The sequence below is a fragment of the Aspergillus neoniger genome (genome assembly GCF_003184625.1).
Source record: "Aspergillus neoniger CBS 115656 unplaced genomic scaffold BO87scaffold_21, whole genome shotgun sequence".
NCBI lineage: Eukaryota > Fungi > Ascomycota > Eurotiomycetes > Eurotiales > Aspergillaceae > Aspergillus > Aspergillus neoniger.
In genome coordinates this window covers 43,710-70,104 of record NW_020291149.1, presented here as the reverse complement: position 1 = coordinate 70,104, position 26,395 = coordinate 43,710, and the positions used below count along the sequence as shown (strand labels likewise).

The 26,395-nt window shown below is 49.5% G+C and overlaps 12 protein-coding genes across 12 annotated transcripts; 7 read left to right on the top strand and 5 right to left on the bottom strand.

The window, feature by feature from the left end:
* Window positions 1-157: 157 nt before the first annotated feature.
* Window positions 158-1,713, bottom strand: BO87DRAFT_397972 (sugar porter family MFS transporter; the record flags this gene model as incomplete). The annotated part of the gene is made up of 2 exons (XM_025625349.1): window positions 158-1,181; window positions 1,214-1,713. 2 exons carry the CDS (start codon window positions 1,711-1,713, stop codon window positions 158-160), a joined length of 1,524 nt encoding a protein of 507 aa, XP_025478452.1.
* Window positions 1,714-2,237: 524 nt separating this feature from the next.
* On the top strand, window positions 2,238-4,144 carry BO87DRAFT_407629 (dihydroxy-acid dehydratase; the record flags this gene model as incomplete). The annotated part of the gene is made up of 3 exons (XM_025626094.1): window positions 2,238-2,649; window positions 2,696-2,907; window positions 2,957-4,144. The coding sequence occupies 3 exons, from the start codon at window positions 2,238-2,240 to the stop codon at window positions 4,142-4,144; spliced, it is 1,812 nt and encodes a 603-aa protein (XP_025478451.1).
* Window positions 4,145-4,340: 196 nt separating this feature from the next.
* On the bottom strand, window positions 4,341-6,115 carry BO87DRAFT_407628 (cytochrome P450; the record flags this gene model as incomplete). The annotated part of the gene is made up of 4 exons (XM_025626093.1): window positions 4,341-4,801; window positions 4,873-5,463; window positions 5,514-5,799; window positions 5,858-6,115. 4 exons carry the CDS (start codon window positions 6,113-6,115, stop codon window positions 4,341-4,343), a joined length of 1,596 nt encoding a protein of 531 aa, XP_025478450.1.
* A 1,277-nt stretch (window positions 6,116-7,392) lies between these two features.
* Window positions 7,393-8,601, top strand: BO87DRAFT_361284 (uncharacterized protein; the record flags this gene model as incomplete). The annotated part of the gene is made up of 1 exon (XM_025621582.1): window positions 7,393-8,601. The coding sequence occupies one exon, from the start codon at window positions 7,393-7,395 to the stop codon at window positions 8,599-8,601; it is 1,209 nt and encodes a 402-aa protein (XP_025478449.1).
* Window positions 8,602-10,053: 1,452 nt separating this feature from the next.
* On the top strand, window positions 10,054-11,889 carry BO87DRAFT_377584 (acid protease). The gene has a single exon (XM_025623587.1). It carries the CDS (start codon window positions 10,262-10,264, stop codon window positions 11,819-11,821), a length of 1,560 nt encoding a protein of 519 aa, XP_025478448.1. The 5' UTR covers window positions 10,054-10,261; the 3' UTR covers window positions 11,822-11,889.
* A 477-nt stretch (window positions 11,890-12,366) lies between these two features.
* BO87DRAFT_336978 (cyanamide hydratase family HD domain-containing protein) lies at window positions 12,367-13,192 on the top strand (the record flags this gene model as incomplete). Its single annotated transcript, XM_025620545.1, has 2 exons — window positions 12,367-12,635; window positions 12,690-13,192. The coding sequence occupies exons 1-2, from the start codon at window positions 12,416-12,418 to the stop codon at window positions 13,190-13,192; spliced, it is 723 nt and encodes a 240-aa protein (XP_025478447.1). The 5' UTR covers window positions 12,367-12,415.
* A 627-nt stretch (window positions 13,193-13,819) lies between these two features.
* BO87DRAFT_439055 (uncharacterized protein) lies at window positions 13,820-15,041 on the top strand (the record flags this gene model as incomplete). Its single annotated transcript, XM_025627916.1, has 2 exons — window positions 13,820-14,456; window positions 14,509-15,041. 2 exons carry the CDS (start codon window positions 13,820-13,822, stop codon window positions 15,039-15,041), a joined length of 1,170 nt encoding a protein of 389 aa, XP_025478446.1.
* A 415-nt stretch (window positions 15,042-15,456) lies between these two features.
* BO87DRAFT_407623 (uncharacterized protein) lies at window positions 15,457-17,420 on the bottom strand (the record flags this gene model as incomplete). Its single annotated transcript, XM_025626092.1, has 8 exons — window positions 15,457-15,506; window positions 15,540-15,837; window positions 15,868-16,292; window positions 16,365-16,721; window positions 16,817-16,964; window positions 17,003-17,135; window positions 17,182-17,233; window positions 17,282-17,420. The coding sequence occupies 8 exons, from the start codon at window positions 17,418-17,420 to the stop codon at window positions 15,457-15,459; spliced, it is 1,602 nt and encodes a 533-aa protein (XP_025478445.1).
* A 302-nt stretch (window positions 17,421-17,722) lies between these two features.
* Window positions 17,723-19,679, top strand: BO87DRAFT_311270 (Zn(II)2Cys6 transcription factor; the record flags this gene model as incomplete). Its single annotated transcript, XM_025619531.1, has 4 exons — window positions 17,723-17,782; window positions 17,925-18,464; window positions 18,519-18,662; window positions 18,756-19,679. The coding sequence occupies 4 exons, from the start codon at window positions 17,723-17,725 to the stop codon at window positions 19,677-19,679; spliced, it is 1,668 nt and encodes a 555-aa protein (XP_025478444.1).
* Window positions 19,680-19,903: 224 nt separating this feature from the next.
* Window positions 19,904-20,897, bottom strand: BO87DRAFT_311426 (uncharacterized protein; the record flags this gene model as incomplete). The annotated part of the gene is made up of 3 exons (XM_025619537.1): window positions 19,904-20,492; window positions 20,548-20,646; window positions 20,830-20,897. 3 exons carry the CDS (start codon window positions 20,895-20,897, stop codon window positions 19,904-19,906), a joined length of 756 nt encoding a protein of 251 aa, XP_025478443.1.
* A 995-nt stretch (window positions 20,898-21,892) lies between these two features.
* Window positions 21,893-22,951, top strand: BO87DRAFT_416838 (uncharacterized protein; the record flags this gene model as incomplete). Its single annotated transcript, XM_025626774.1, has 1 exon — window positions 21,893-22,951. The coding sequence occupies one exon, from the start codon at window positions 21,893-21,895 to the stop codon at window positions 22,949-22,951; it is 1,059 nt and encodes a 352-aa protein (XP_025478442.1).
* A 345-nt stretch (window positions 22,952-23,296) lies between these two features.
* On the bottom strand, window positions 23,297-25,477 carry BO87DRAFT_397961 (heterokaryon incompatibility protein; the record flags this gene model as incomplete). The annotated part of the gene is made up of 5 exons (XM_025625348.1): window positions 23,297-23,853; window positions 23,908-24,432; window positions 24,538-25,192; window positions 25,223-25,242; window positions 25,273-25,477. 5 exons carry the CDS (start codon window positions 25,475-25,477, stop codon window positions 23,297-23,299), a joined length of 1,962 nt encoding a protein of 653 aa, XP_025478441.1.
* Window positions 25,478-26,395: the final 918 nt, after the last annotated feature.

Here is a 26,395-nt window from a genome sequence, read left to right as displayed (position 1 = left end):
GAGAGTGAGATGGGTGAGATTCTGAAGGTGGATTGGCATTGTAAGGGGTGGTTGATTAAGGGGTTGGAGTAGGTAGAATTGTGTTCGTGATATCGGTGTGGGAGGTAACTATGGTGTGTTGATATTGAATGCTGACCCAGATAGTAGTACTCTTGCGTCAAGCGAACTCTTTCTGCTCCGCACTAGCCACTTCATACTCGTTTTTCTTTTCATCCTCATAGCTTACAGAAGTCCAAACATCCCCCTTCGGCAGTCGTCTAGCCATGGGAACAATGTCCCAGATCGTACGGGCTTCTTTGAAAACCCCATCGATCAGTTCGAGGTTACGGTTCATGGTCTCAGGGAAAAAAGGAAGAACAACCAGTGGAACACAGGCACATGTTACAGCAAAAACAATGTAATATCTCCATCCAATAGTGTCCAGTGCAGTTGGAGTGATCATCGTGATGATAAAGTTCCACAGCCAAAGGTTTGCGGTAGAGATGGAGGACATGGCAGCGCGCAGATGGACCGGGGCAATTTCCGTGCAGTACAGGAAGTTGCCACCCAGAAAGCCAATTGGATAGAAGAAGTTGAATAGGAATATGAACACTGCTGCAGTGATGGATGCAGCATGGTCGGAGGCAGGGAAGCTAGTTGAAACAGCCATAGCGATCATGCAAATTGACATGCCAGTTCCGCTCACCACGAGAATCACCCGTCGTCCGAGACGATCGACTGCAGCGAATGAGATGAATGAACAGAAGAACTTAAAGGTGAGGGAACTGGCGGCGACAATTGCCGGGATATCTCCGGTGAGATGTAGATTCTCTTGGAAGATCTTGGTGGTGTAGATCGAGATCAGATTGCCACCGACAAGTTGCTGCAGCGTTTGGATGGCGATGCATAGGGCAAATCGGTAAAGGTATCGGTTCTGGTCTCCTGTGCGGATGAGTTCCCGGAGGGACAACTTAGGAGCCGTATCGAGGGAACTATTGATATGCGATATCTCGGCCCGGACATTCTCGTCATCGGTGGACCTGCCGTTCAGCCTCGCTAGGGCATCGGTTGCTTCCTCTAAACGGCATTTCTGAACTAACCAGCGCGGGGATTCGGGAAGAGTGAAAATAAAAATACAGATAGTCAAAGAGAAGATGACAGGAATGGCTAGCGAAAGCCGCCACTGCAGTGTAGGGATGAAACTTTGCTGGTTCCCAGATTGATCCAACTGGACAGGACGAATCCCACGCAAATGAAGATGCCAGCGGTGATGACCTTACGGCCTCTTTTACCAGCTGAGGAGCTCTCAGAGTGCCATACAGGAACGATGACACTCAGTTGACCAACCCCAACGCCAAGTATGATACGGCCCACTGTAAACTGGGCAAGAGAGAACGCAGTACATTGGAGGATCTGGTCCACTGCGGCAAAAGCACCAGCGATAAAGATGCTGCGTCTTCGACCCACGGCATCACTGAGAAGGGAGCAGGATAAGGCGCCAACAAGAGCGCCTAGTTGTAAACACGCATTGATGAGACCCTCAATTGTCGAGTTCCGGGCTTCCGTTGCCCCATGGGTGTTAACGGTATCGATCTGGGGAAAGTAGTGAATCACATCAGGAAGCTCAAGAAGAGCCGAGAGGCCGGCTTGGTTATAGCCATAGAGGATGAAGGCTGGGCCAACGACAAGGAATAATTGGGCGTATTGGATTGATTTTGGTGTTTGCCAGAACATCGTGGTTGCGACTGGAAGATATATTTCCTTTAAAAGACTGAGCGATACTATATACGAATGAATAGCCCCTCTAAAATTATGCCGCGAGTATCCCAAGAGCACAGCAGCACATAATCCTCTTCCTTATGTCCTTCTTATAAGCTTGCCTCCTCGTTGATATAGAAGCACAACCCCGCCTGCGGAGGGTATCCGCCAACTCTGAATCACCCCACACCCCATTACCCCGGATTAACATTTACAAATAACTTAAAGAAGAGCAACCCGTAGATACCCAGTGCCCCACAAAGCTTCGAGTTCCCCTGTATCTTACAATGTGGGGATGGAGACAGTCTGGCGTGATGTCCGCCCAGGTGAACGGGTCGCTGCCGCATTCGACGGAGCTGATCCGCTGACTTCGGCTACGATGCTTTGCCGAATGCCATCATTGTCATCCTTATAAATCCCACACCAGAACAGCGTCAATGCGAGAAAACACTTATCCGAACTTGTTTCAAAGGATCTTGTAAGAAAACATGACCGGAAATATGGAAGCAACAGAGCCTGAGAACCAGGATTACAACCTCCAGCAACCAATCACCTCTACCACAGGTTTGCGACAAGGACTGACATCTTACGGGGATGCCCATTTCTCTCTGTTCCTGCGGAAGGTATTCATCAAAGCATTAGGATACTCAGAGGATGCGCTGTCACGGCCTATAATTGGCATAATCAACACCGGCTCTGGCTTCAACCCCTGCCATGGCAACACTCCGCAGTTGATCGAAGCCGCCAAGCGAGGCATCCATCTTAATGGTGGTATTGCCATCGACTTCCCGACCATTAGTCTACACGAGGGATTTTCGCATCCGACGAGTATGTTCCTTCGCAATTTGATGAGCATGGATACGGAGGAAATGATCCGCGCTCAGCCGGTTGATGCTTGTATTATGATTGGAGGTATTTCATCTATTCCCCATGAGTCGAATGATGCTAATACCTGCAGGTTGTGACAAGACGGTCCCAGCCCAGATTATGGGAGGAATTTCGGCAAACAAGCCCGTTTTGCCATTGTTGACTGGGCCAATGATGCCTGGAAGTCACAGAGGGAAGCGAATTGGAGCCTGTACCGATTGCAGAAACAATTGGGCTTCGTTTCGCGCGGGGGCTATAGACGTCGAAGAGATCACCTCCATTAATGAGGAGCTCGCACCAACGGTTCGCTCAACCTGTCTTCTCTACATAGATCACAGCTAATTGTCTCTAGATTGGAACGTGTGGTGTCATGGGCACAGCAAGCACAATGGCGTGTATCACGGCCGCATTAGGACTGACCCCTTTGCAGGGCGCTTCGGCACCCGCTGTATCGGCTGCAAGACTGCGTATAGCGGAACAGACAGGTGCTGACGCAGTAGCCGCTGCGAAAGAGAAGAGAACACCACGACAAATTCTGTCAGCCGACTCATTCTACAATGCCGCTGTTGTTCTCCAGGCCATTGGTGGCTCAACAAATGCCATGGTTCACCTGATGGCCATTATCAACCGACACCCTGATCTCACCGGCACAATCAATCTCAATACACTTGATGAAATCGGCCGGAACACCCCCCTCCTCGTGGACTTGAAGCCCAGCGGAGACAACTATATGACCGACTTCCACAACGCCGGAGGAATGCTATGTCTTCTGCATCGCTTGCGACCTTTACTTCGTGAAACCGCGATGACGATTACGGGCGAGACGCTAGGAGATATACTAAACCGAACACCGTTCCGGGACTTCGAGTACTCGCGCAAGATCATCCGAACACTCTCCGATCCGCTCTGTCCGTCATCCTCATTAGTTGTTGTAGCGGGCAATATAGCCCCCAACGGAGCCGTCATCAAGGCATCCGCTTCCAAAGATAAACGCCTCCTACGGCATAGAGGTCCCGCAGTGGTGTTTGAGAACCCCCAGGATCTCGCTAAGAGACTGGATGATCCTGAATTTGAGGTAACTGCGGATTCTGTTCTTGTTCTACGGGGTATCGGACCGATTGGAAACCCTGGAATGCCCGAGGCGGGTATGATTCCAATTCCGCGCAAATTGGCAGCCCAGGGAGTGTCAGATATGTTGAGAATATCGGATGGGAGAATGTCTGGCACGGCTGGGGGGACAATTATCTTGCATATTTCTCCTGAGTCTGCACTACCGGAGTCGCCATTCGGTGTTATTAAAACGGGCGACATGATTGTCTGTGATGTGGAGGCTAGGTTGCTGCAACTGGATATTAGTGAGGAGGAGCTTCAGGAAAGAATTAAACAGCGAAATCAAGCACTCACAGAGTCGGAGGAATCGGCGTGGACGAAGAGGCAGCATACAAGGGGATATAGGGGGCTTTATGAGCGGGAGGTCAACCAGGCGCATCTGGGAGCTGACTTTGGGTTCCTGACTGCAAATGGGCCAGCCAGTGTATAGATGGAATACGACCGACGAACTTCGACTCAGGTAGCTATGTATATTGTACGTCACCGAATGAAGAGATAGATTCACATGTGAGGCAACGATCCAATCTCCCAATTCCGTGGGTCATAAGACGTTAAACTCAGTCAATTAGTCAACCTGCCCTTCATTATCTCCAGTCTCACAAGTACAAACAAAATCAAACAGCCATTCAAGCAACAGACGTTAGAAGCTCCTCCATACCCTCCTCAACTCCAGACCGTTTACTAATAAGCAACCGCGTAGCAGGATCAGGATACATATCCGAGTCAATAGTAAAGTTCCTAGGCCTGCCACACCCATCCGGAAACCTCATATCGTAGCAGATGAGTATATGCGCCAGCATCATTTTCATTTCATTAGCAGCATAGAACCGCCCAGGACATGCGAACTTCCCGTAGCCAAAAGCGAGGTTATTATGATCGGTCATGACGAAGAGGTGCCGTTGGGCATTCTCTGGTTCCTCGCGCAGCCGCGCGTGGCGGAAGGCGTCGAAGGAAGTTGGCGCATCGCCTGGCACTCTAGAGGGATCGTTCAACATGGCATTAGAGGGGACAGCAATGCGGGAGCCGACTGGGACGGAGACTCCGTTGGAGAGGGTGATTGATTTTGGGAGGATTCGGTTGAAGGTTACTGATGTTGTTAGTCATGGGCATGGGATAGGGTGGGCAGCTGTGACATAAGCAGAAACACGGGATTAAAACGCTGAGACGCTTTCAGTAAACTGTCCATCTTGCGCAAGTGATTGACCGTCAACTTGCCCCAGCCGCCTTCGGCACGTAGCACATCTACCACTTCGGCTCGAAGGGGGTCCAAATATTCTGGGTGCGCACAGAGATCATAGATAGCTTGAGTCATGGTTAATGTTGTGGTGTGGATAGATGTCACGCTTAGAATCAACATCCGCTGGGCTAAGTCTTCGGGCTCTGCTTCCTGGCCGGTCGCTGCATCCATCATCCATTGTAAAATATCTGCAGGCTTAGTGTAGTCTGCCGGCTTTGCAGCCTCGATTTCTCTACGCTCACGTACTATCTCGCCGACTATGCGACGAGATGTCGCCACATTCTGCCATAGATGGTGGTAGGACGGTAGAAGCGGAGCAACAAATGGTCTGAGAAGGCGAGGGAAGAAGCGCAGTGCCATGCCCGTGAGGAAGAGATTCTTGGTGTATTCCACGGTGGCTCTAAGCCACTCTTCATCACGGCCCTCCTTGGGCCCAAGGAATATGCGGGAGGCAATGCAAGTGATTATTCGTGAGAGGATTGGCATGATGTCGATCGTAGTCCATTCGTCATCTGGTATCAGTTAGCAGACTGTTCGTGGTATGATTGGACGGACTACAAACCAGCACAGTCAGGCATCTCCATTTGCATGGCGAATTCCAGCTCCTCAATCATGACTGGAACCAATGAGGGTAGGTTTGGAGTAAGCTTTTGTTGAAGGACTCGATTCTGCAGATCGCTACGCAAGAAGGGCATGCCATGCGTATATTCACCAGGGTAGTCCTGGACGAGAGGGGGCACAGACCCCGTAGCATCGCGGGTCAAGGTACGAATCTCATCCATGTATTTGCTGGAGACGAGCAGAACATCGGTCCCGACTCGCCGCACTTTGAACATGGTATCTTTGAACTAGAGGAGATGTCAGCGGGCATGACCTGACAGAGTTCAGGGATTGTAAGTCACTCACATGCTCGTACCCTTCGCCGATAATTTTTCTGCTTCCCCGGATAAATCGAAGTCGCACCAACCACGTAGGTTCCCAAAGGCTTCGGTATCCGACAATAGGTGGCTGGCTGGTGGTGCTCTGCTTTTTTAATGTAGACCCTCCGAGATACCAAAGCAAATAGATGCCCATTAGGAGTCCCACTAATGCGGGCGACAAACCAATTGCGGCTGTCGAGTGGAGATCGGAAAAAGAACCCGATGGAGTTTCCGCCTTGTTCATATTGCTTATGTTGTGGTTGTTGTTCCAGTGCATGATAGATAGAGAAATGACTGGTAACGAACTCGAGCATATTAAATACTGGCATGCAACAAAGAAGGCGATAGCTACTGAGCAAACCTCCAGCTGAACTATGCAGTGCTTCGGTGTGATGAACATGCATTCTTCAGCTCTCTCAACCCCGTTTTGCCTTTTTTTAAGAACAGTGGGGCCGTGCTCGTTGGGCGGCAAAAAAGCATCGAACAACTTGCTTTTGATCGTGCGGTGAAGGGGAAAGGGAAACTATGCGGACTGCAGAAACTTTTCAGCTGCAACCTACGCCCCATACGCAATGCCAGCTGGTTATGTCCTTCTGAGACAAACTCTTGATTGGGCCCTTGCAGGACCTGCAATCTGTGTCACCGCGCTTAGCTGGGACATAGTCTTGCCATTTACGGCACCTGAAGCTGAAACTTTTTACTTGGAAGCCCATTGGCACATGACAGAAGCATAGTTCTCTTCTATTCAGGCTCTGTGCTCCGTTTCTATGCTTGAAGGGTGCACGGCATGCAATCTCATTGGTCGTCATATCTGGGGGCACTTTATGCCGACGGGAAAAGTGACGATCAATCATTGCCTATTAAGCTGACACTTGCAATGCTGCTGAACAAGGTTCATGGCCTTGAAGTGACCGCTACAGATGAAAGGGTGACTGAGTTTTGACTTTGGATACGGCCATCATGATTGTTGTTATGGTATAAAAAGGTGTCATGAGTACCCCATAAGGTAGTGGACATCTTCTTGCCCTCCCCCTACCAATCATAACATCCTTGGCTTTCTTATTTTTATAGCAGACCATGGGGAACATCATCAGCAAGCCAGTTTCCAAAATTCACCATTCTTTCTATCTCTCATGGGTCAACATATGGCTTTCTGAGCCTGATCCCACCCTCGACCAAGACTTTACCGACCCCTCCCCTACTGAACAATTTAAAGTGTTCCTCCAGGAATCTTCTTCTCCTCTTCCAAGCTACAGCGCTCTCAAGGGGGTGGCTTCGTCATTTCGCCGATCCATGGCCAACGTGCAGATACGCCTTGGTGGCGTCGATGCCCCCAGCTGCAGCGTGACCAACCTCGCGTCCGCAGATTACAGCCCAAACTCAAATTGCACCTGCAACGGCCTTTACCCAGTTCCAGCAGATGCAGACATAGCCTGCATTGTCGAACGCGCCGATTGCATGGCCATCCGCAATACGCACCAGGCACTTCAAACTGTCCTTGCGCGAAAGTCCGAATGGAACATGACATCACTCTTCACGCCCAAGATCCTCATAGAGGCCGTATCCGAGGTTCTCTTGGCCAACGCCGACGTTCAAGCCTTCCCAAGCACATGCCAGTGGCCACCGGAAGTCACCAAGCTCCACTCAATCCGGGCGCCGGATCGCCGACCTAATTCCCAAAATGACACCACCGACGTTATCCGCCATCAGCTGTATACTACAGCTGAAAACGTCAAATTTTGCACTGATGCCAAGTACTACTTTGTACTCGGCGCCATTCACAGTGATCCCGCACATGACGGGCTAATCCGCGCAATTGCAGACGCAGGTAATGATATCCTGGTCGCCGATTACTGCGAGGTAGCGGATGAAGCAACCCTAAAGGTACTACAGCAGACTGGCGCAGCCGCAGTAGCATTCTTCAAGCTCTGCGTGCTCTCGGGGTTCTTCTCCGAATGGGCATTCGACAACATGATGGCTTCAATGCTGCATTTCCGTGTCCTCGGATACTACCGCGACCATGTACGGGGCCGTTTACCGGCAGGTGTTTACGGAAGCCGGATGACCAGCCTGACGGCTCATCGGTACGTCGATCTAGGGCTGTTCTTCGCTGTGGCGTCTGCCTCGGTGTGGACGAAGCAGCAAGTCAATGAGACAGAGTACACGTTGTTGAGTATCGCCTGCACGCTAATCAATGACCTGGTGGACCTCCGCAGCGATACCGCGCGGAAGCAGCGCGAGAATGTTGTCTTACGCGGCGTACGAGGGAATCTGTGCGAATACTTGGACCGGGTAATGTTCGAGTGTCTCGAGACGGCTACGCTTGCCGTTCAGATGAATCCGACGTGCGCGTATGTCTTAATGGCATTTTGTAATTGGGCTGTGATGAGCTCGCATCATAAGGTGTATGAGGTAAGTACGCAGGTCTCTGAGGTTGGGAAGGATGCCGAATGTTTGGGTCGGTCGAGGGACCATTGGCGGGCGTATAGGGGGTTGCTAGAGGCGTTGGCTCCGTTTGGGACTTTAGGTAAGGAGAGTCCTCGGGTAGGGCAGACGCGGGCGGAGTTGGATTTCCGGTATGGAGCATGTCGGTCTTCGTCTACGATGCATGCGGCATGGTTGGCGGATATCACGAGAAGTCTTTTGGAGCCGCGGACTTTGAGGAGGATTGTGGATGTAGTGCATTTTGAGTGGACGGGGTGTGAGGGGGAGGTGGAATATTGCCCGTGATAGAGTATATTGCAGTTCGTAAGTTGGCTTTCTGCTGGGTACTACTTTAACTGTTTCACTCGATTTTGTCTCTCTCATTCTTACCTTGATCTATTAAAATTTACTGGGAATATGCTGGAATACTATAGCTTGAGGGACCATCATATTGACCATCTCTGCGGCGCAGTAATCAAGCATGAGAGATATAGTTGGCTGGACATAAGATATACTCAGTTCTGGTTTTCATTTGGAAGTTGAAACAGGATAAAAGAGAAAGAACAGAAAGGGAATTTCATGAACATTTGTGAGAAAGAAAAAGCAGGAAGAAATCGATTGAGGGAGGGAAAGAGAGAGAGAGAGAGGAACGTAGGGTAACAAACTACACAGTAATTAGCAACCGAGCCTTATGAACATGTGATGGATCTCGTGAAATTCGACAAGACCAGTTAGCTAGTCAGTTAGCTTGTCGAACTGAATAAACTAGCAGACGATAATAACCCGGCGTCGGAGAGTTGTCCGTTGATGGTGGAGCAATTGGATTAGGTCCGTGCATTTTGCGACCGAACGAACTTAGGATGGCTGCCAGCACTGCAGCAGAACTGTTGTGACTTGTGAAGGTATGGAAGTTTATGCAGAGGATGCTAGACTACTTAGATAGGTCTGGACCGAGGGCTAATATCCGACATGCTCGCTTATCCCGAGGGAACATCAGCCAACCAATTTTTGCATCCCGTCAATTTGGCTTTAACACCAAGCTTCAGATCTATGTCTCATAAGGAAAAGGCATCATGTCAGGCGCCCCATGTGGCCGCAGCAGGGAAATGAATTGAAATCGTGGTGCCTTCCGGCTGGATGCTGGACGTGTCCAATTTCATACGGGGAATCGAACAGTTAGTGGGAAAATTAGGCATTCCACTTCTTATCAGTCATCGCAGATATGAATGGCAACAAACAACAAATCATAGGGGGTAATCAGCCCCTCTTCACTGAAGTTTGGGGGGAGCCAACTTGGGGGCCAAAAGAGCTGACTGGTTCATGGCTGATCCATCCAGCATTCCGATTGCGTTGGTGCCCCCACCCCCTTCCCGGCCATCGGATTTGATTTCCAAATCCTACCATCTCATGTTATATCAATGGTAGTGCGAGTGGTGGTTATGATAGACAGACACTCAAAACAAAGCAATTGTAGACCCTGTTTTCCTGTCCTCTGACTGAATCGAGTTGGGGAAGTTTATTCCCCCCTGAAAAGCCCCAGAGTTGCGCTTTCTGACCACCTGGAAATCTGACAACAGCATCCTTCAGCTCTTCTCAGCATCTCTTGGGGCCAATCCCCATCGGATGAACATCTCTTATGCCTCATTAGGAATGGCTGAGCTGCATGTCAGCGGAGTCCCAACACCCAAACCCAATCCTTCAACCCGCTCCAGGCCTGCGAGGCCATCACCATCGCCCGCCTTGCAGCAATGTGCCCCGGTCGCATTCTTTCGTTTAATAGTCTCACCCTCGGCCAGCAGTCATCCTTCGTCTCGCAGCTTCTCCCTTCCTTTTTCTCTTCTTTTGCTTCCCTCCCCATCGCAGGCTGTTTAATGCCTGCTGAAGTATCCATGATATGATGCGACCGCTACTTCTCCCCCTATTGGGGGTATTTCTGCAGACCTCTTCTGCATCCAATCCCTATGTAATGAGCTGGTCCTCGCAGGCCTACGGTCCAGATGGCCCGTGGCAGGCCGTATCCGTCGATGTGGGCAGCAACAAGCAAACGGTCGATCTTTACCCCGGTGCCAATTATGCTAGCATGATCCTGATGAGCACTCTCTGCACGAACAAAACTCTGTCATCCACCTGCTACGCCGCTGAAGCTGGCACCTTCAACCAAAACACCTCCACCACCGCCTACACCACTCCCAGCTCGTGGGAAACAACATACTGGGCCGTGGAGGGCGGAAGCAAAGAATCTGTGCTCGGCGATGAAGTCACCTTAGGCTCGTTTGTCGTTCCCAATGTGAGCTTCGAAGCCATCTACCAGACCTATCAGACTTATCCCAATGGCATTGCCTATCCCGTCTCGGTTGGCAGTCTGGCCCTGGGGGGTCCGTACCTCTCGGATACTGTCTCCAATTCCACCGTTCTGAACATGATTGCCGGGTGGCTTTTCTCGTCCAACGACATCCCGTCCTACTCGTATGGAATGCATATCGGGTCAGTAGACCCAGAGATTGCCGGTTCTCTGGTCTTGGGTGGCTACGATAAGAGCCGAGTGATCGGAGACGTGAGTGCCCAAGGAGTAACCTCTTCGAGTGGTCTTTTGGAACTCGAACTGAAGGATATTGGGCTTGGGGTTGCTGCGGGTTCCTCACCCTTCAGCTTCACCAACGAAAGTGGATTGTTTCTTCAGAGCAGTGGCTCCGTCCAGGCCAAGTCGGTTCAGATCGATCCGACCAAGCCCTACATGTACCTTCCCCAGGCGACTTGCGATGCCATCACCTCCACCATGCCGATCTCCTTCAACTCTAGCTTGGGACTATATTTTTGGGATACCAGCAGCAGCGATTATTGGAATATCACGTCTTCTGCAGCATACCTCTCCTTCGTCTTCAACAAGAATGGAGTGAAAAATCAGAATATTACCATCAAGATTCCCTTTTCCCAGCTCAATCTTACGCTCCAAGAACCACTCGTCGATCAAAACGTGACCTACTTTCCGTGCTTCCTCACGACCTCGACCCCGGTGCTCGGTCGAGCCTTTCTCCAGTCCGCATTTGTTGGTGTCAACTGGTTTAACGGGAACAACTCTGGCACGTGGTTCCTGGCACAAGCACCCGGCCCGGATTATGCCAGCGCAGACATCACTCGGATCGAAGTGAGTGACACGTCGCTTTCCGCCTCTAACGGTACCTGGGAGGACAGCTGGGCTAAGTACTGGGGCATTAAAACGACCGACAATTCGAGTAGCTCCAAGGGTGGCCTGTCTTCCGGGGCCAAAATTGGAATTGGCGTTGGTGTGGGAGTCGGTGGAGCAGTGTTGATCGCAGCGGGTATAGCGATCGCATTTTGTCTTCGCCGTCGCCGCGTAGCGAGCCAAGAGGCAGTTGGAGAGCAGCGGAGGTCAATGTTTAGAGGGTTTGCGGAATTGCCGGGAGGTGCTCACAGTGAAGCGGCCAAGGAGTTGGATACAAAGATGCATAAGCCGCCGCAGGAGATAATGGGTTCGCAGGTGGTAGAGCGATACGAGCTGGGCTAATTCTGATCTTGTTACGTCAAGAGATATCTATAGTATACTACATGATACCATAAATGTGCGAATATAATACCTATTTCCTTATGTCATCATGTATCTTGCATACGTTGTGGTTTAATCGATGGCTTTGCTCTGATAGAATCATTTGCTGCAACTTTTAGTAGCAGTCCGGATACATAATCATTCAACGTGACTCATTTTGCAAACCAGCAGTAAGCTGACTCAGTGTATTTACCCATGAACACAATTCTTTCTCACCTCTTATGCACTGATGGATTGGTAAGTAGGGATTTGATTCTCGGAGATTATGATTAGCAAAACACGTGGATCTAGACCCGATCGGGCGCGAGCTTGGCATCAACTCTATCAAGATGGCCCCACTCCAGAAGACTGCCTCTTTGGGTTATGACACCAGATGCATCCATGGTTTGATAGAGATGTAACATTGCCGGCACTATATTACAAATCCCAACACATAGTACCAAGGTCCATCTATATAAGATCGAATAAGAATCCCATTGCCATCATCCTATTCACCTTGCACCCATCTTAAAACCCTCATCCTATACTCAGCAACCATTATACCCTCACATCAAAATGTCTCGCGACAACATCTCCCTCAACGGCTGGACCAGCACTCCCGCCAACGCCGGCCTGATCTTTCCCGACAAGCCCTTCATTCACCCACCCACCCCCATCCCCGTCACCGACATCCCCTTCCCATCCACTGATCCCCTCGTCGCCAAGACCCTCGAATCCGTCCAATCCCTCCTCCCCCACGACACCATCAACCACTCTATGCGCGTATACTACTACGGTACCCCTCCCCGCATTCCAACCCGTAACACCCCCTCACTAACCATTATTCAAGGAATGATCCTCCTAAAACAACAATTCCCCACCAACCCCCTCTCCCTTACAACCTGGGCCCTAACCTGCCTCCTGCACGACATCGGCACCGCCCCTACCCTCCTCACCGCAACGAATATGTCCTTCGACCTCCACGGCGGCATTATAGCTCACTCTATCTTATCCTCCTTCGACTGTCCCAGTGACATTGCAGATGCCGTAGCAGAAGCTCTCATCCGGCATCAAGATCTCGGTGTCGATGGGAATATCACGTTCTTGGGGCAGTTGATACAGTTGGCTACGATTTATGATAATGTGGGGGAGCATCCGCAGGTTAAGGACTTTGGTGAGTTGATTCATGAGGATACGAGGAGGGAGATAAATGAGCGCTGGAGTAGGGAGGGGTGGTGTGGGGTGTTTGCTGATGTGCTGAGCGTGGAGGTGCGGGAGAAGCCGTGGTGTCATTCAACGCATATTGTCGGGTTTGAGGGGAAGGTTAGGGGGAATAAGCTTTTTGGGGAGTAGAAGGGAAGTATTAGTTTGGGGGGTATGAGGGTGGTTGATTCCACGGCATATTGCGTTCAGTTATGTGGTGATTGTGATATGGAATACGATTAGGATATTATCAATTGATATATTGGTTTTTTCCAAGCTTTGCTCTACTTACGGACAAAGATTGTTCACACAAAGATTATGTTAGAATGTTGTAAACAAGGAAGTTGTAGCCCATTCATCCTTCTTTGTGTACCGTGCTGTCGAATCTATGTTGGCTCTATCCTCTTTTATCCATTGTTTGGGTCGGAGTAGCCGAGGTTGGAATTACGTGTATGGTTACGGAAATCGAGAACCTCTCAAGTTGTGGAGAATGTTCTGCACCTGCCGTGGTGCAACCCTTTTCTCGTAGGATTATTGAGACCCGCCATGATTAGCTCACGACTGCCATATAATTGAAAGAATGTCAATGGATATCATGAGAAACAAAGCAGAGAGAAAACTTTGGTGGCTGAGACCACCGTACTACTATTATATAGTGACTCTGTCTTCCCACTGTTTTGTCCTCCATTCATTCCCCACTCACAATAAGCAATAGCCAGCCTTCCTAATACTCACTGACTCTAACAACGAGCGTCACAAACTACGTCGAAACTCAAAATGGCACAGGGCTCAGGTAGACCGCTTGAAGAGCTGCCCGTCGAGCTCCTTCAAGCGATCCTCGCTGCCGCGCCAGACATCAAAACCCTGGAGGCCGCCGTCATGACCGGACCATGCCTGTATAACGCCTTCAAAGGAGCAGAAGAATTTATCGTGCGTTCAGTCGTGCTACGCCAATTCGACGCTGATCTGCTGCATGATGTCTTAGCAACTCACGCATCCAGCAAAATCCAGGACTGGTCCATCGACCAGGCCGAAAAGTTCTTGACGCCATACTTTGCCCGCGACCAACACCACTTCGTCGACTCTATGGAATGGAAACTCTCTCAGGCTCGCTCGATAGGCCGATTTGACAGGTCCGTGCAGTACTTTGTCGACCGTTTAGCCCCAAAAGCCTTGTCTCTCTACACCTTCTGGAAAGGCATGATGACCCAAGGTGTTCCGCCAACCAAATTGGAGAGAAACCGGTTTAGTCGCAGTCTGTATCGATTCGAAACATTTTGCAACTTGTACCCGTCCTGGAAATATGCACTGAGATCTGACACCGGCAAACTGTATATCGATAATTTTGCACCATGGGAGAACGAACAATTAGTCTGCGTTTCCGAGTCCTTATATACAAACTTCATCCTCCCAGGTACGCTTCATCTTTCTTCTTCCATCCTTTTCCGATGACATCATCCTGTCAGAACTGACTCTGAGAAAACAAATCCTAGTTTTTTCGAACCCCAAACTCAGTTCTAATTGGCTGGAGCCTATACCCCAAAAGCCTTCGTGGATCTTTCAATCATACATAGAGGCATACGCAGAGTCTCACTTGTTTCGCGGCCTTACTCATATTCGACGATTCGCGCTGGAGAAGGACACGGACTTACAACAGATTGCGCAAGTCGTACCTGGAACACGAGTCGATGGTATGGGTGTCGACTCTTTCATCAATGACATGACTCGTTTGCTCGGGCGGGATGAATCTCCTGATCTCGAACATTTTAGTGCCGAGGACGAAGAAAAGTACATCCCTCGGCCATGGTTCCGTGACCCAGACAGTGGGCCAGAAGATATATGGCGATGGGCCAATCTATGGAGCCAGCGGAAACATTTTTTTGCTGCTCGCAGTGCGCAAGATTTGCGGGAGTGGTTGTTTGTGATGTGGGATCGATGGCGCATTGACGAGTTGCGTGTTTTGAATAAATGGCGGCCGTTGCCTTATGGTGATTGGTAGATATCTAACGAGCCGTGAGAAAAATGGTGGCTCTAATGCCCAGCATTGCTATATTCGTAAGGCAGATTAGCCCAATACTACATCCTCTTGGAATCTGGAGGTAGGGGATATTCATATTGAATGCCCGGTGATAATCGTAGTAGTATTGTCTCGGTCCGGAGAGTGTGATTTCCAGCAGTCACTTCCTTTAGATTCTTTTGCTCATATGGTATGCATATGTCGGTATCTCTCTCTTTAGCCCCTCAGTTTCTGTCAAATTCATAAGATTGTCGCCCGAAAAATAGATGCTCCAATCAATGATGCTTTACTACGCCCTTCCCAGCCTAAACGAAGCAGATCCAATCCGCACTTATAATATCCCACGGATTCTGAACAACTAATATGACAACACCATCATACACCCACAAACTCAACCCTAATAAGGCCATACCTTTTCATGCAGTTCCCGTTGTTGATCGCCCTCGGCTAGATTGATAAACTCGCTCTTAAAGTACTCACTCACCATCTTGGCATGTTCATACTCCTCCGGCCGAACCATCCCTCCAATCGGAATAAGTCCTTCTTCTTCTAACTGCTGAACGATGTTTGAAAGCCCCTCAATTAGTTCCCTTTCGCGTTCATGTTCAGCTAGCTCATCGACATCAAAGTCAACCGGGCATGGTGTGTCGTCTTGCCGGAGTTGGTCCCAGTATGCGGCAACCTTGATCAAAGACTCACGCAGTGAGAAAGTGTCCTCGCGTTCCCAACATCCAGATATCAGATTAATGGGGGTGACTCGTGTCGATAGGTATGGGTCCTTTAATGCCTCAGCTCGGGCTGGATTTACTTTTTCTGTTACTTTGTAGTAGTATTCGAGTAGCTCCTTTTCCCTGCCTCTTTGTTCATCGCTGCCTGGGCTAAGCGAGAGTTCCAGCATTTGCGGGTGAGGATGTTGTAAAAATGATGGCGTTATGGCAGCGAGTTGCCAGTCTATGATGGAAGTGATCTGGTGTGTTTCACGATCGATGAATATATTGTCGAGGTGGAGGTCTGGGTGTGACAGCGTGTTAATGTTGTCATATTCAGAGCAGGGCTGATTTGGTACTAGGTGTGGGGCAATGTCGAGATAGCGCTGGAGAAGAGCCAGGTACTCGTTGGGATTTTCTGGAGTCTCTATTGACCGGTAGTAGTTCATTCTTGGCTTTGCATGGCATCTTGCCCAGTTCAGTTCGTTACTTCCAAGAGCAGTCACGTAATGGATAAGGTTGGTCCCTGATCGGTTGTCAGTAGAGTTGATATCGAAAGAGAGGTTCTACCTCTTTGGAAGATGAGTCCATGTCTTACATGGTCCTCTATCCAGTCTTGTGGAATGGCGAAAGACATTCCACAATTTTCGGTCATTAGATGGTCCAATTCCGAAACAGGACAACTGCCTGCAATCCTCTATGTTCAGCCCTGGCGATATGCTAAGCATAGTATCGAGGCCTTTAACATCAGGAACCTCCGATTTGAGGTCGGACGTGTAGTAGAGGCACCCTTGCATGGGGAACGATACAGATGCCAGTTTCCTCTCTATTTCAACAACTTGGTCAATAATCACAAATTGCGAGGACCTAGACAGTCGGCCCCAAATACTCCCAAGCGAATATCCTTTGGCCTTTTCCTCCATAATATACTCAGCTCCGCCTGAGTTCGACCTGTCTGTAGACTAGGCATAGATGTGCGGGACCGGAATCCCCAAGAACTCGCGGACCTGGCATATGTCAGCATCTTCAACATCGCATGAAAAAACCTACATACAAAATTTCGGGTGGCTACTTCCGAGGCTGTAGTAAAGAAAGCAGGGCCGGCGTTAGGATTGGGCAGCCTAGCAACAAGTTGTTCGCCATTATCCATCGTTAATACGAAGGCTTTGCTGTTCTGTCCTTCCACACATTTCGACACCTTCACGCCTGTTTGGCATGGTTAGCTGAACAGACTACCATCCTTCCAGAAGCTTGGATTTTATATCGCGCCCCCTTATAGTCAGTGGATAGATTGGCTGCCTCAAGGAGGTTGTCTAGGTTGGATTCACGGTACCGTGCAGCCAGATGTTGGGGATCTCTCCTTCTAGTACTGTTATGAGACTAGTTGAACAAGCTCGAGATGTTTAGGTACATACATCCATCTGTATCGTTGATATTTGAATATCTCATCTTTGTTTATGTGCACTTCTATGATTCATCGGTTTTATTCGCACTATGAAGTCAAAAAGCGATTACCTGAGCCATCTTCCAGGAGCCTGACTAGCACTGGCTTGATTCCAGAGCATAGGGTTGTGTGGGTAGTGAAATGGCGTCTGACAACGCGTGGTACAGCCCTTCCAGTGAGGAGAGAGAATGATAGTCTTGGGGGCTGCATGTCTACATTGTGCACCCTTGATTGAAGTGAAGGTCTTATCCCTGGATAATGTCGGCCTTAGATACTATTTTGGGTTGCCGGCACGTGGTACTAAGGAGAGATAAGCTCTGTCACGTGAATTGCTTGACTCTCATCTTAGGCATCAGCCAAGCTCAATATTATCTTCTCCTTCAACTCATCCTACAACTCAATTCGTTTGTCGGAAGTCTTAGTCTTTCTTGGACCCATAAGAGTGGTAATAAACTCACAGTGATTTCCTACAGTTTCAGGCACACAGATATTCAGTTTAGCATCCTACAAGGATGGTTTACAACGGAAAACCAAGTCTAGCCTGCGAACGCTGTCGCCCGCGGCGCCTAAAGGTACCGGCGTGTCTCTATTTTGTTGTTTATTCTACTTTACCATCTCTGTGATTAGCCGTCATGTACATTGGCAGACGCGGAGAGGGGCAGAGTGAATGGTGTAAATGTTGAAATAAGCTAAACAAAAACTGCCATCCAATAGTGCGATTGGGGGAAACCAGCATGCTCCCAGTGCATTCGGGCCAAAGTTGACTGTCCCGGGTATCGATCTGCTTTGGAGTATACCTTTCGTGACCAGAGTCGTGATGTTATTCGCAAGGCACAACTCAAAGCCGAAAAGGAATCCAAAGAAATTAGCAAGCGACAAAAGCGGACCGTCAAGGGTGACGGCAACCAAATGCTGACTTACTCGCCTTCACCTTCCTCAAGCCTATCGCATCCAACCGCAGAACTGGCGAAGGGATATCTCTTTGTGAATTACATTGCCAAGGGTGATCGAGGGGCGTATATGCCGTACCTTTCGACTTTGACAAATCATTTGAAGAGCTCCGCTGTGGACGATGCTCTTACGGCTGCCGGTCTGGCGGCAATGTCCAATATCCATAGGTCCCCCCAGATGATGTATACAGCCCGTAAACACTATATGACTGCGTTGTCGCAAACTAATAACTCCCTCGGTAACGCGCATCTGTGTACGAGGGATGAAACTTTAGCAACAGTTGTGCTATTGAGCATGTTTGAAGTGAGAGATTCACCTGAGTGGCAAGCTGCTTTATCTTAACGAGATTTTTCCCAGGTATTGACCTGCGGCGATGACCTCTTTATGACAAGATGGATCAATCACTTAGATGGCGCGGCAATCTTGATTGAGACCAGGGGTCGAGAGCAATTATCTCGACCGGAAGGATTGGCGCTATTCAGTCAGTTACGTACCCAGATAGTGAGTTAACCTAGTCGGATCCTCAGCTACATCTCTTTCAGTGGGATAAATATAAAGCCCATTCGGGGAAGATACTAATCAGAGGCTACCCAGGTGCTCAGTCATGTGTATCGGCAAAAGCATACCTCGGCAATTATTCGTGGTCTCAGTCAAGAAGCAGCTAAATACCGACTGAATAAAGACGATGCAATTATCGATCGACTGAGTGGCGTGACCATTCCACTCGGTGATCTCTGTGCCGATATCAAGGAGGGTACAATAAGTTGCCCTTCGGACATAGTGCGTTGCGCCTTAGAATTAGATGCACAGCTCCAATCGATAATGTCCGATATACCTGCTTCAATGGGCTACAGGACTGTCAACGTTGCCCTAGCTCACAGAGTGCATATGGATAACACTGTTTGGGGAGCCCAATATCACACTTACCGAGATATTACCGTGAGTAGCTTCTGGAACAACTATCGATCTGCCAGGCTGGTACTCCTGGAATTGATCGTTGAAGCAATCAGAGCCATGAAGACTCCTTTGCTCGGCAACACAAAAGAAGCACATCATCATGTATTGCGGCAATGCCAGGAAATATCCCGTCAATTAGTTGAGGATATTTGCGCAAGTGTGCCATTTCATCTCGGATCGGTTGTGGACGACAACCATGTCGACAAAACCTCCAGTCATTCAACCTTTCAGAGCTCGTCAGACATGGATAAGCATCGTGCATCTAAGTCGCCTCGCTTGTCCTCTGGGTCTCCATTGGTGGTTCCAGCGGCCGGGGGTTTCGCCTTAATGTGGCCTTTGTTGATTGCTGCGGATTCTGGTTATGCGTCCAAGGAACTTCGAGCTTGGATCATAAGTTGTTTAAGCAGAATTGGCCGTTCTATGGGAATCAACCAGGCATTAGCAATGGCACAACTGGTACGAGAGGGCGAGAGTACGCGGGCCTGGCTATCTCCAGAGTATTCTTCGCCGGAACAAGACGACCGGGATGGGGCAGTGTTGAACGAAGCCGGAGCTCTATAGACAGCTGACAACGCCTTCCGCTTCTCTACACTGATTTAGTATTATTCAGGCATGAAAAAGGCATGAAAAAGGTTTACGACTCTTCGACTTCTCAAACAACAAATGCTTTTGAATGAAAGATGGCAAAAAATCAACATTATTATCAAACTCTCAACTTCCAGACTTTTGTTTGCCTGATTTCTCGCCACATAGTAGACGCGACCACCGGGAGCTGTTGTATTCGGCTAAACTGACTCGTACCCGCCAAGGTTATGGGCATTGCGGTGATCAAGAGGCGAAGTATTGAACTGCATATTCCCGGACTGATATGACTGTTTCTGAGAAATTGAATCTGTCCTGTTCACTGCGACTTCAGAACGTGGAGTAAACACACCCAGCACGGCGTACATCAGAACCACAAGGAATTCCTCGATGGTGGCCATGCACAGCCGGATAGTAAAATTTCCATCGACCAAGGAAAATTGACGGTCATGGCTGAAATCGGTGATAAGACTGTACAGCAGACGACAAGCGATCAACGGCAACGCTGACAGAACCACGCCGACGATACGCTTCTGGCTTGGTGCCATCCGAGGGAGGTCCCTGACTGTTGTCGACCACAGGATGCAAAGCACGATGTATATTGCGAGGAACAGGATGATTCCAGCTTTGGTTTCGTTTTGTCCTTCAGAATGTTCGGAGGTGTTTGACGAGTATTGATTTATTCCGCCGATGATCGAAAGAATCAACGCAATAAGGGCTGGGATATGGAGTAACTGAACGACTTTGCTGCGACCAGAGATAGCGGTTGCTTTCTTGTTATAGATTTCTAGACTAAGTTCAACTGTGTCAGCGTCAAAACTTCCCCGGATTAAGTATTGGTTCTTACATCTTCGTTGCGACAATGCTGAAGGAACTCAATCTCTGCAATAGTGAAGTGGCTTTGGAGCCTTGGGCTGATGGCCCATGGTCGCATATTTCATCGAAACTGTCAATTGTGAGTTCCTTGATGGGGTTAAAGCAACAAAGTCGTTTAGGTGATAACATACACTCTCTTCAATAAGCCAAGACTAGACAGCAGTAGTGGAGAGAGCCCCACTGACTGCAATATGATAGCCCACTCCACATCAGAGGTGTTGTCTGGATGCGAATCACTGAGGATCTCCATCACAGCACCTGCGATTCTAATTCCGCTGAATATGAAGAGGTAGATCCACCCGAGCTGTCTGTGAAAGCCATGGCGGAGGACGACGAAGGGAGTAACCAAGGATATGGGTATATAGACGATTAACTCGGCAATCGCAACACCTTTTTCTGTGACGACAGTCATTTTTGGTATTGACCCGACTAGGACGCGGACAGAATGACACGATAATCTTCCCTTTCTTTATCTTCCGAGTGACTTGAATGAATCAAATTTTGTATCATCATAGCTCTGAGCTACAGCACGGCCGGATGCGGCCTTTATAGACAAGCCATCCAAGAAAGTTTACCATGAAGACTTCTATTTCATGAAAACCTTTGAAGTCTCGTATGTCCGTACGAAACACATCACCCCTTTTGGCAAGTATCCTCGTTCGGTGGCTGAGACGTGGCCCTACAAGGACAAGGCAGCAGCATCGGATCGGAGGGATTCTCCGTGTGATACGTTAAAACTCCGTTCTCGACTAATGCCAAGCTACGTACAAAATCCTTGTCTGAGAGCGGCCCTTTTTTTCTAATATTATGGGCGATGTCTAACTGACGTGGGGCTGAGTCCACATTGCAAGGCTTCGTTTTCTTTGACTTTTGAGCTGCCGGCTACCCCGCGTTACCGCATCGGGAAATCTTATTCGTGCCTACGAATCACTTTCCAGATTAGGGCTAGCCTCATCCGCATATAAGATGCTGTTACGATTGGTCAACTTTCTAACTAACGGACATGGAAATATGACTGCATCGAGATACAGTTACGTGCAACACATTTATCCTATTACATGCACTGCCAGAGAATCATGGTTTGGGCACAGAGGCTCAGAGAGGCGCAGCTCAGTGCTGTCAATGCGTCTGATGTCAGTACTTGTCCGAATTGATGTTGTATAATATCAAGGAGTTGGGCAGAGACCATATAAATATCACTGCTCATCTCAAGCATTCAACTAATTTCTATACTGCCCATCTGAATAATTCAAATCTTGCTTAGGAGCTCGGCTGAGAAGACCAAGAAGACGCGATAGCTTCAGCTTCACATCAAGATGCTATCGCACAAAATCCTCTCCCTAGCCTCCCTCATAGGGCTATCCCTAGCCCTCCCCAAGGCCAGATCCCCCAAGCTCGACTCCAACCCCATCCCCGGCGAATCCCCCCTCTTCGCAACATACACCGGCAAGCCCACCCCCATCCCAGCCAACTACACCCGAGTCATCCCAGCAACAGCCTCCGGCCCCGCCGGTCCCGACGACCTCCTATTTCAAAACCTCCTCAGCGCCGAATGGATCATCTACTCCTTCTATCAACAAGGCGTGGAAGCCTTCACCCCCTCCTCCTTCAGCGACCTCGGCTACCCAAACAGCACCTACGACCGCATCGCTGAAATCCGCGACAACGAAGCCGGCCACATCCGCATCTTCCAAGATGAAATCTCCTCTACATCCCTGAAGCCAGGCCCCTGCAACTACAGCTTCGGCTTCGACAACGACCCGGAAACCTTCCTCGCCCTTCAAGTCTATATCGAAGTTAACAGCATGGCCTTCCTGACCGGCCTCGTCCGCGAATCCAATACGACCGATACCAGCTCCGCACTCGTCGCCGTTGCGGAGGTCGAGACCCGTCACAACGTCTGGTCCCTCATTGATGTCTGGGACGTGAGCCCCTTCGCTGGACCGGCGGATACGGTGTATCCTTACGCGAACCAGATCCTGGCGTTGACCAATTCCTTCGTCGTGTCGGGGAGTTGTCCTTCTGAGAACCCGGAGTATCCGTACCCGAATCAGAATTTGCCGGGGATTGGGTTGGTGACGAATACTACTACTGGGCATCCCGGATCGAAGATTCAGTTGGAGTTTAGTAATGATCCTGGGTTTACTGAGAGAGGGGATTACTATGCGGTGTTCTTTCACGGGGTGCTGAATATTAGTGTGCCGTTTGATATCAAAACTAATGAGACGGTTATTCCGGGGGAGTTTGATAAGGGGGCGGGTATTATTGCCCTCGCTGTGGCTGATGAGGCTGGGGCGCCGACGGAGGACAGCGTACTTGCTGGGCCGTTGTTGCTGTTGCAGCAGCCGGAGAAGTTGACACTTCTGGAGCCTTGATATAGTTGTGATGGATGGTAGGGGGCTGGGTATTGGGTTGTGGGGTAAGCGATGAAGTGATGGGTGTGGGGGATGAGTGAGATGCAGTCATATTTATGATGATTTTAAATGTGATGTTCAATTGCCATGAAATATTATGCAACATAGATCCTGTAGATATCCCGCCATAGCCACACTAGGCTGTAGAATTCTCGTATTCTCATTCATCTACTGTCGATCCTAATCTAGCCAGTATGAGCCCACCATAGAGACAAGCCCACTACTACAACTGAAAGCCAAACATGTAGATCATCTATTACAGATCTGTCATATTTCCACGTGAGCCCAACCAAGCATCAATCTCCTCTAAACAATCTCCACCGTAGCAGTTTCACCTCCTTCAAAGATAGGACACAACCTGCTATCCGTACCTGCTAGCAATCTATCCCACAGACCAACACCCCTTCTCTCAAAAGCGCCTGGTTTGCGCGTCGATGGCACTGATATGAGGAACCATGTTTCCGGGCCCATCCTCTGATTCCGTTCAGACACCCAAGAAAATAATCGGAGGCAGTAACATGATTCGTCTGGATTGTTCACCTCTGGCTGGTCCAGAGTCACACCTACCATGTCTCCATTCGAGCACCGCACAAAGGTATCTCGTCGAATTTCTTCTTCATCGATGATGGGACCTTGGTGATTTCCTCCAGCGGTTTCATGTGTTGGTTCGGGGCATATGAGCTTCACTTGCGCAAAAGCGCTCTTTACAATAGAACCGTCTGTAACAGCACTCATAGGGTCCTCCAGTAGCTCATGTTGACAGTGAAGTCGCTCAACAATGCACTGATCAACTGCCACGGGTTCATATTTCCATATCTCCAAAGGAAGGTCAAATCGATAGGTGACAGGTCTTCCCACAGATGCTCAAGACCAGCTTGGGATATAATATGCAGCTTCATTCGCATTCACAGTCCCACTCTCTGGTACCTCCGCCCCTTCACTTAGGGGCTCAACCTCCCATGTCAGATCAAAAGGAAGCTCTTTCCTCCAGAGACCAGCCAGATACTCATCCGCTGCTTCGAGCTCTTGCCGCATATGATTTCCCGCCATTTTTGCAAGTCCGGAAATAGCCCGCAACCGATCATGCCTTTTGCTGAGTGACCGGTGGGAATAATCCGAGACAAGATCTCTCCATCTCTGGTACGGTGCCTGGTGAGGCTCAAGCCATAACCGTGAGCCCAGCGAAGACCGATGCCACTCCGGATATCCTTGTCTCTCGGATCGGACTTTCGTCTTCAGGATTTCGGTTTTGATGGAAGCCCCGAGCTTGCCGTAATCGAGCGTCGTGTGTCTTGGTACTTGGGGTGCCACTGCGTGTCCGCATTCACAGAGCTGGCGACAGAGGCACTCCCAGATCATTTCGTTGCCATCGTAGCAGAGTCTGCGGTTCGGTAGGACGGATTCTTGTAGGCACCATCCTCTTGTGTCGAGAGATGATCGGTCTCGATATGATCTGGGGTAGAACTTTCCGGGGCGTATTAACAGGTCCAAAGGAGGGGCGGTGTCGGGGCGGGTAGTGCAAAGGAGTTATTGCCAGGTAGGATCACCGAAGCGCTGTTTGCCGAGGAATCCCATTTTGCATGAGTTGGGTTCCATGACTGAGATGGTAAGGTACGAGTTGAGATTCATATCTTGCATTGCAGATGCATCGTGTAACCAGGAAATACGATCATCTTGGACGATGCACAGAGAGTCGACCCATAAATTAGGTATCTCAAGGCTTCGGCAGACAGTAATGGCATCTTGAAGGGCGAGTGGTAACGTGGAGAGTTCAATAGCTTGGTAATGCGACTCCAGGTTATGGGTCGTTGTAGTCAAGACTTGGTGGAGATCCTTTCCCCAGCAGTAGCTAAGGCATGCGTAGCGTACTGGCTCGACAGGTTCGAAAAGGAATGGCTCGTGTGTGCCATTCGACGAGCCGACATTGATAAGACGCCGCGGTTTGTAATCAGGGTTCGGGGGCTTACAAGCTTCGTCATGCTCGTCACAGTATGACAACCAGTGACGGGCTCGTTCAAAAGCTGCTGGTGAGCCTGAATCAGGCGTCACTTCATGAGACTGAGCGAGAAATTTCCCCGTATATTCGAGGCTCTTGCCCGCTTGCCAATCGAAGAACTGCGCTTCGTAACGTGCAGTGGCAGCACGTTTGAGAAAGTGGAAGGTTGTAGGTTGGTCCAAGTCAGCATCCTCCCTTCCTTCGGGCTGCTGCAGATGCAGGGTAAATTGAGGTACTATAGTAAACCAGTCGTCCTCTTATTTCGCCCGCTGGTAGTCAGCTAGACCGAGATACGCGTTCTTATTTACCCAACCCGGCTTGACAGCTTCAATGACTTGCAACACCAGATTACAGTCCAAACAGATAGACGCATTGATCAGGAAGATGGCAATGGGGGTATTCTCAATTCCAATGTAATCCGCCCTTTTCCGCAGAACCACGTGTGGACAAGTCTGGTTTGGGTCTGCATCTGGATCAGAGGTAAAAGGCATTTTCGGTATTGCAGCTGAGCTTGGGGCTCCTAGGGTAGGATTAGGATTAGCAGTAGCACCCACTGAAAGAATGATTGACAGCATCAGTGCCCGCTGCCCCGCTCCAACAGAAGGTTTTCTCATCACGCCAGTCGGGCGTTAAGCGATAAACACGAGACAAGCCACTCTGCTCAGCCTCATCCTCTTCTTGGTCAAGGTCAGCAAAGCGACGAGGGTCCTAGTCATCCGGGACGAGATGAACAGGCCGTTTATGGAATTCATCATGACCTATCGCCATAAGATCCATATCATTGAACTCCGGGCTTGTTATAGTCTGCGGGGAAGGAGGCCCTCGCCCAATTGCAGCAAAAGCAAAGATGAATATGATGCCTGACATATGGTGCCTGAGAGACGCTTATATCATGTGATCTCGGCTATGGTGATCTAACCCAGTTGGGTTGAATTGTTCCATACTCAGTTAGTGTCAGCCTTAACGGATGAGGCTTCCGCATGATTCAATTTTTAAATAACCCAACAAAATAATCAAACAGCCAAGGAATACAGACCCAGCACTTATACCTAGCTGTGCAGCATAACATAAAACAACTTGAATCAATACGAGCCCCAATGTAACCTCAGACTTTGGGTGATTCCTCCGTCCAATCGGATTCCCTACAATCAAACTTGTGATTCGCCGGACTCTCGGCAACCCTAACCTCTACCAGTAAAGGCTAATCCTACCCCCACCCGAGATTCGCATGGCTTGGACCCCTGAAATATAGTCCCTTTATGTGCCTGAATATGGAGCTCGTTATTCGTCTTGCAGGGTCTTCGAGCCTTGGCCTTGGGGCTGCCAAGCGGGCGGCGGAGTGTGCCCCGTGGTTCCTTGATTTGGGCGTAAATGTGATTTCTATCATCACTTGATAAAAGCAAGACCCT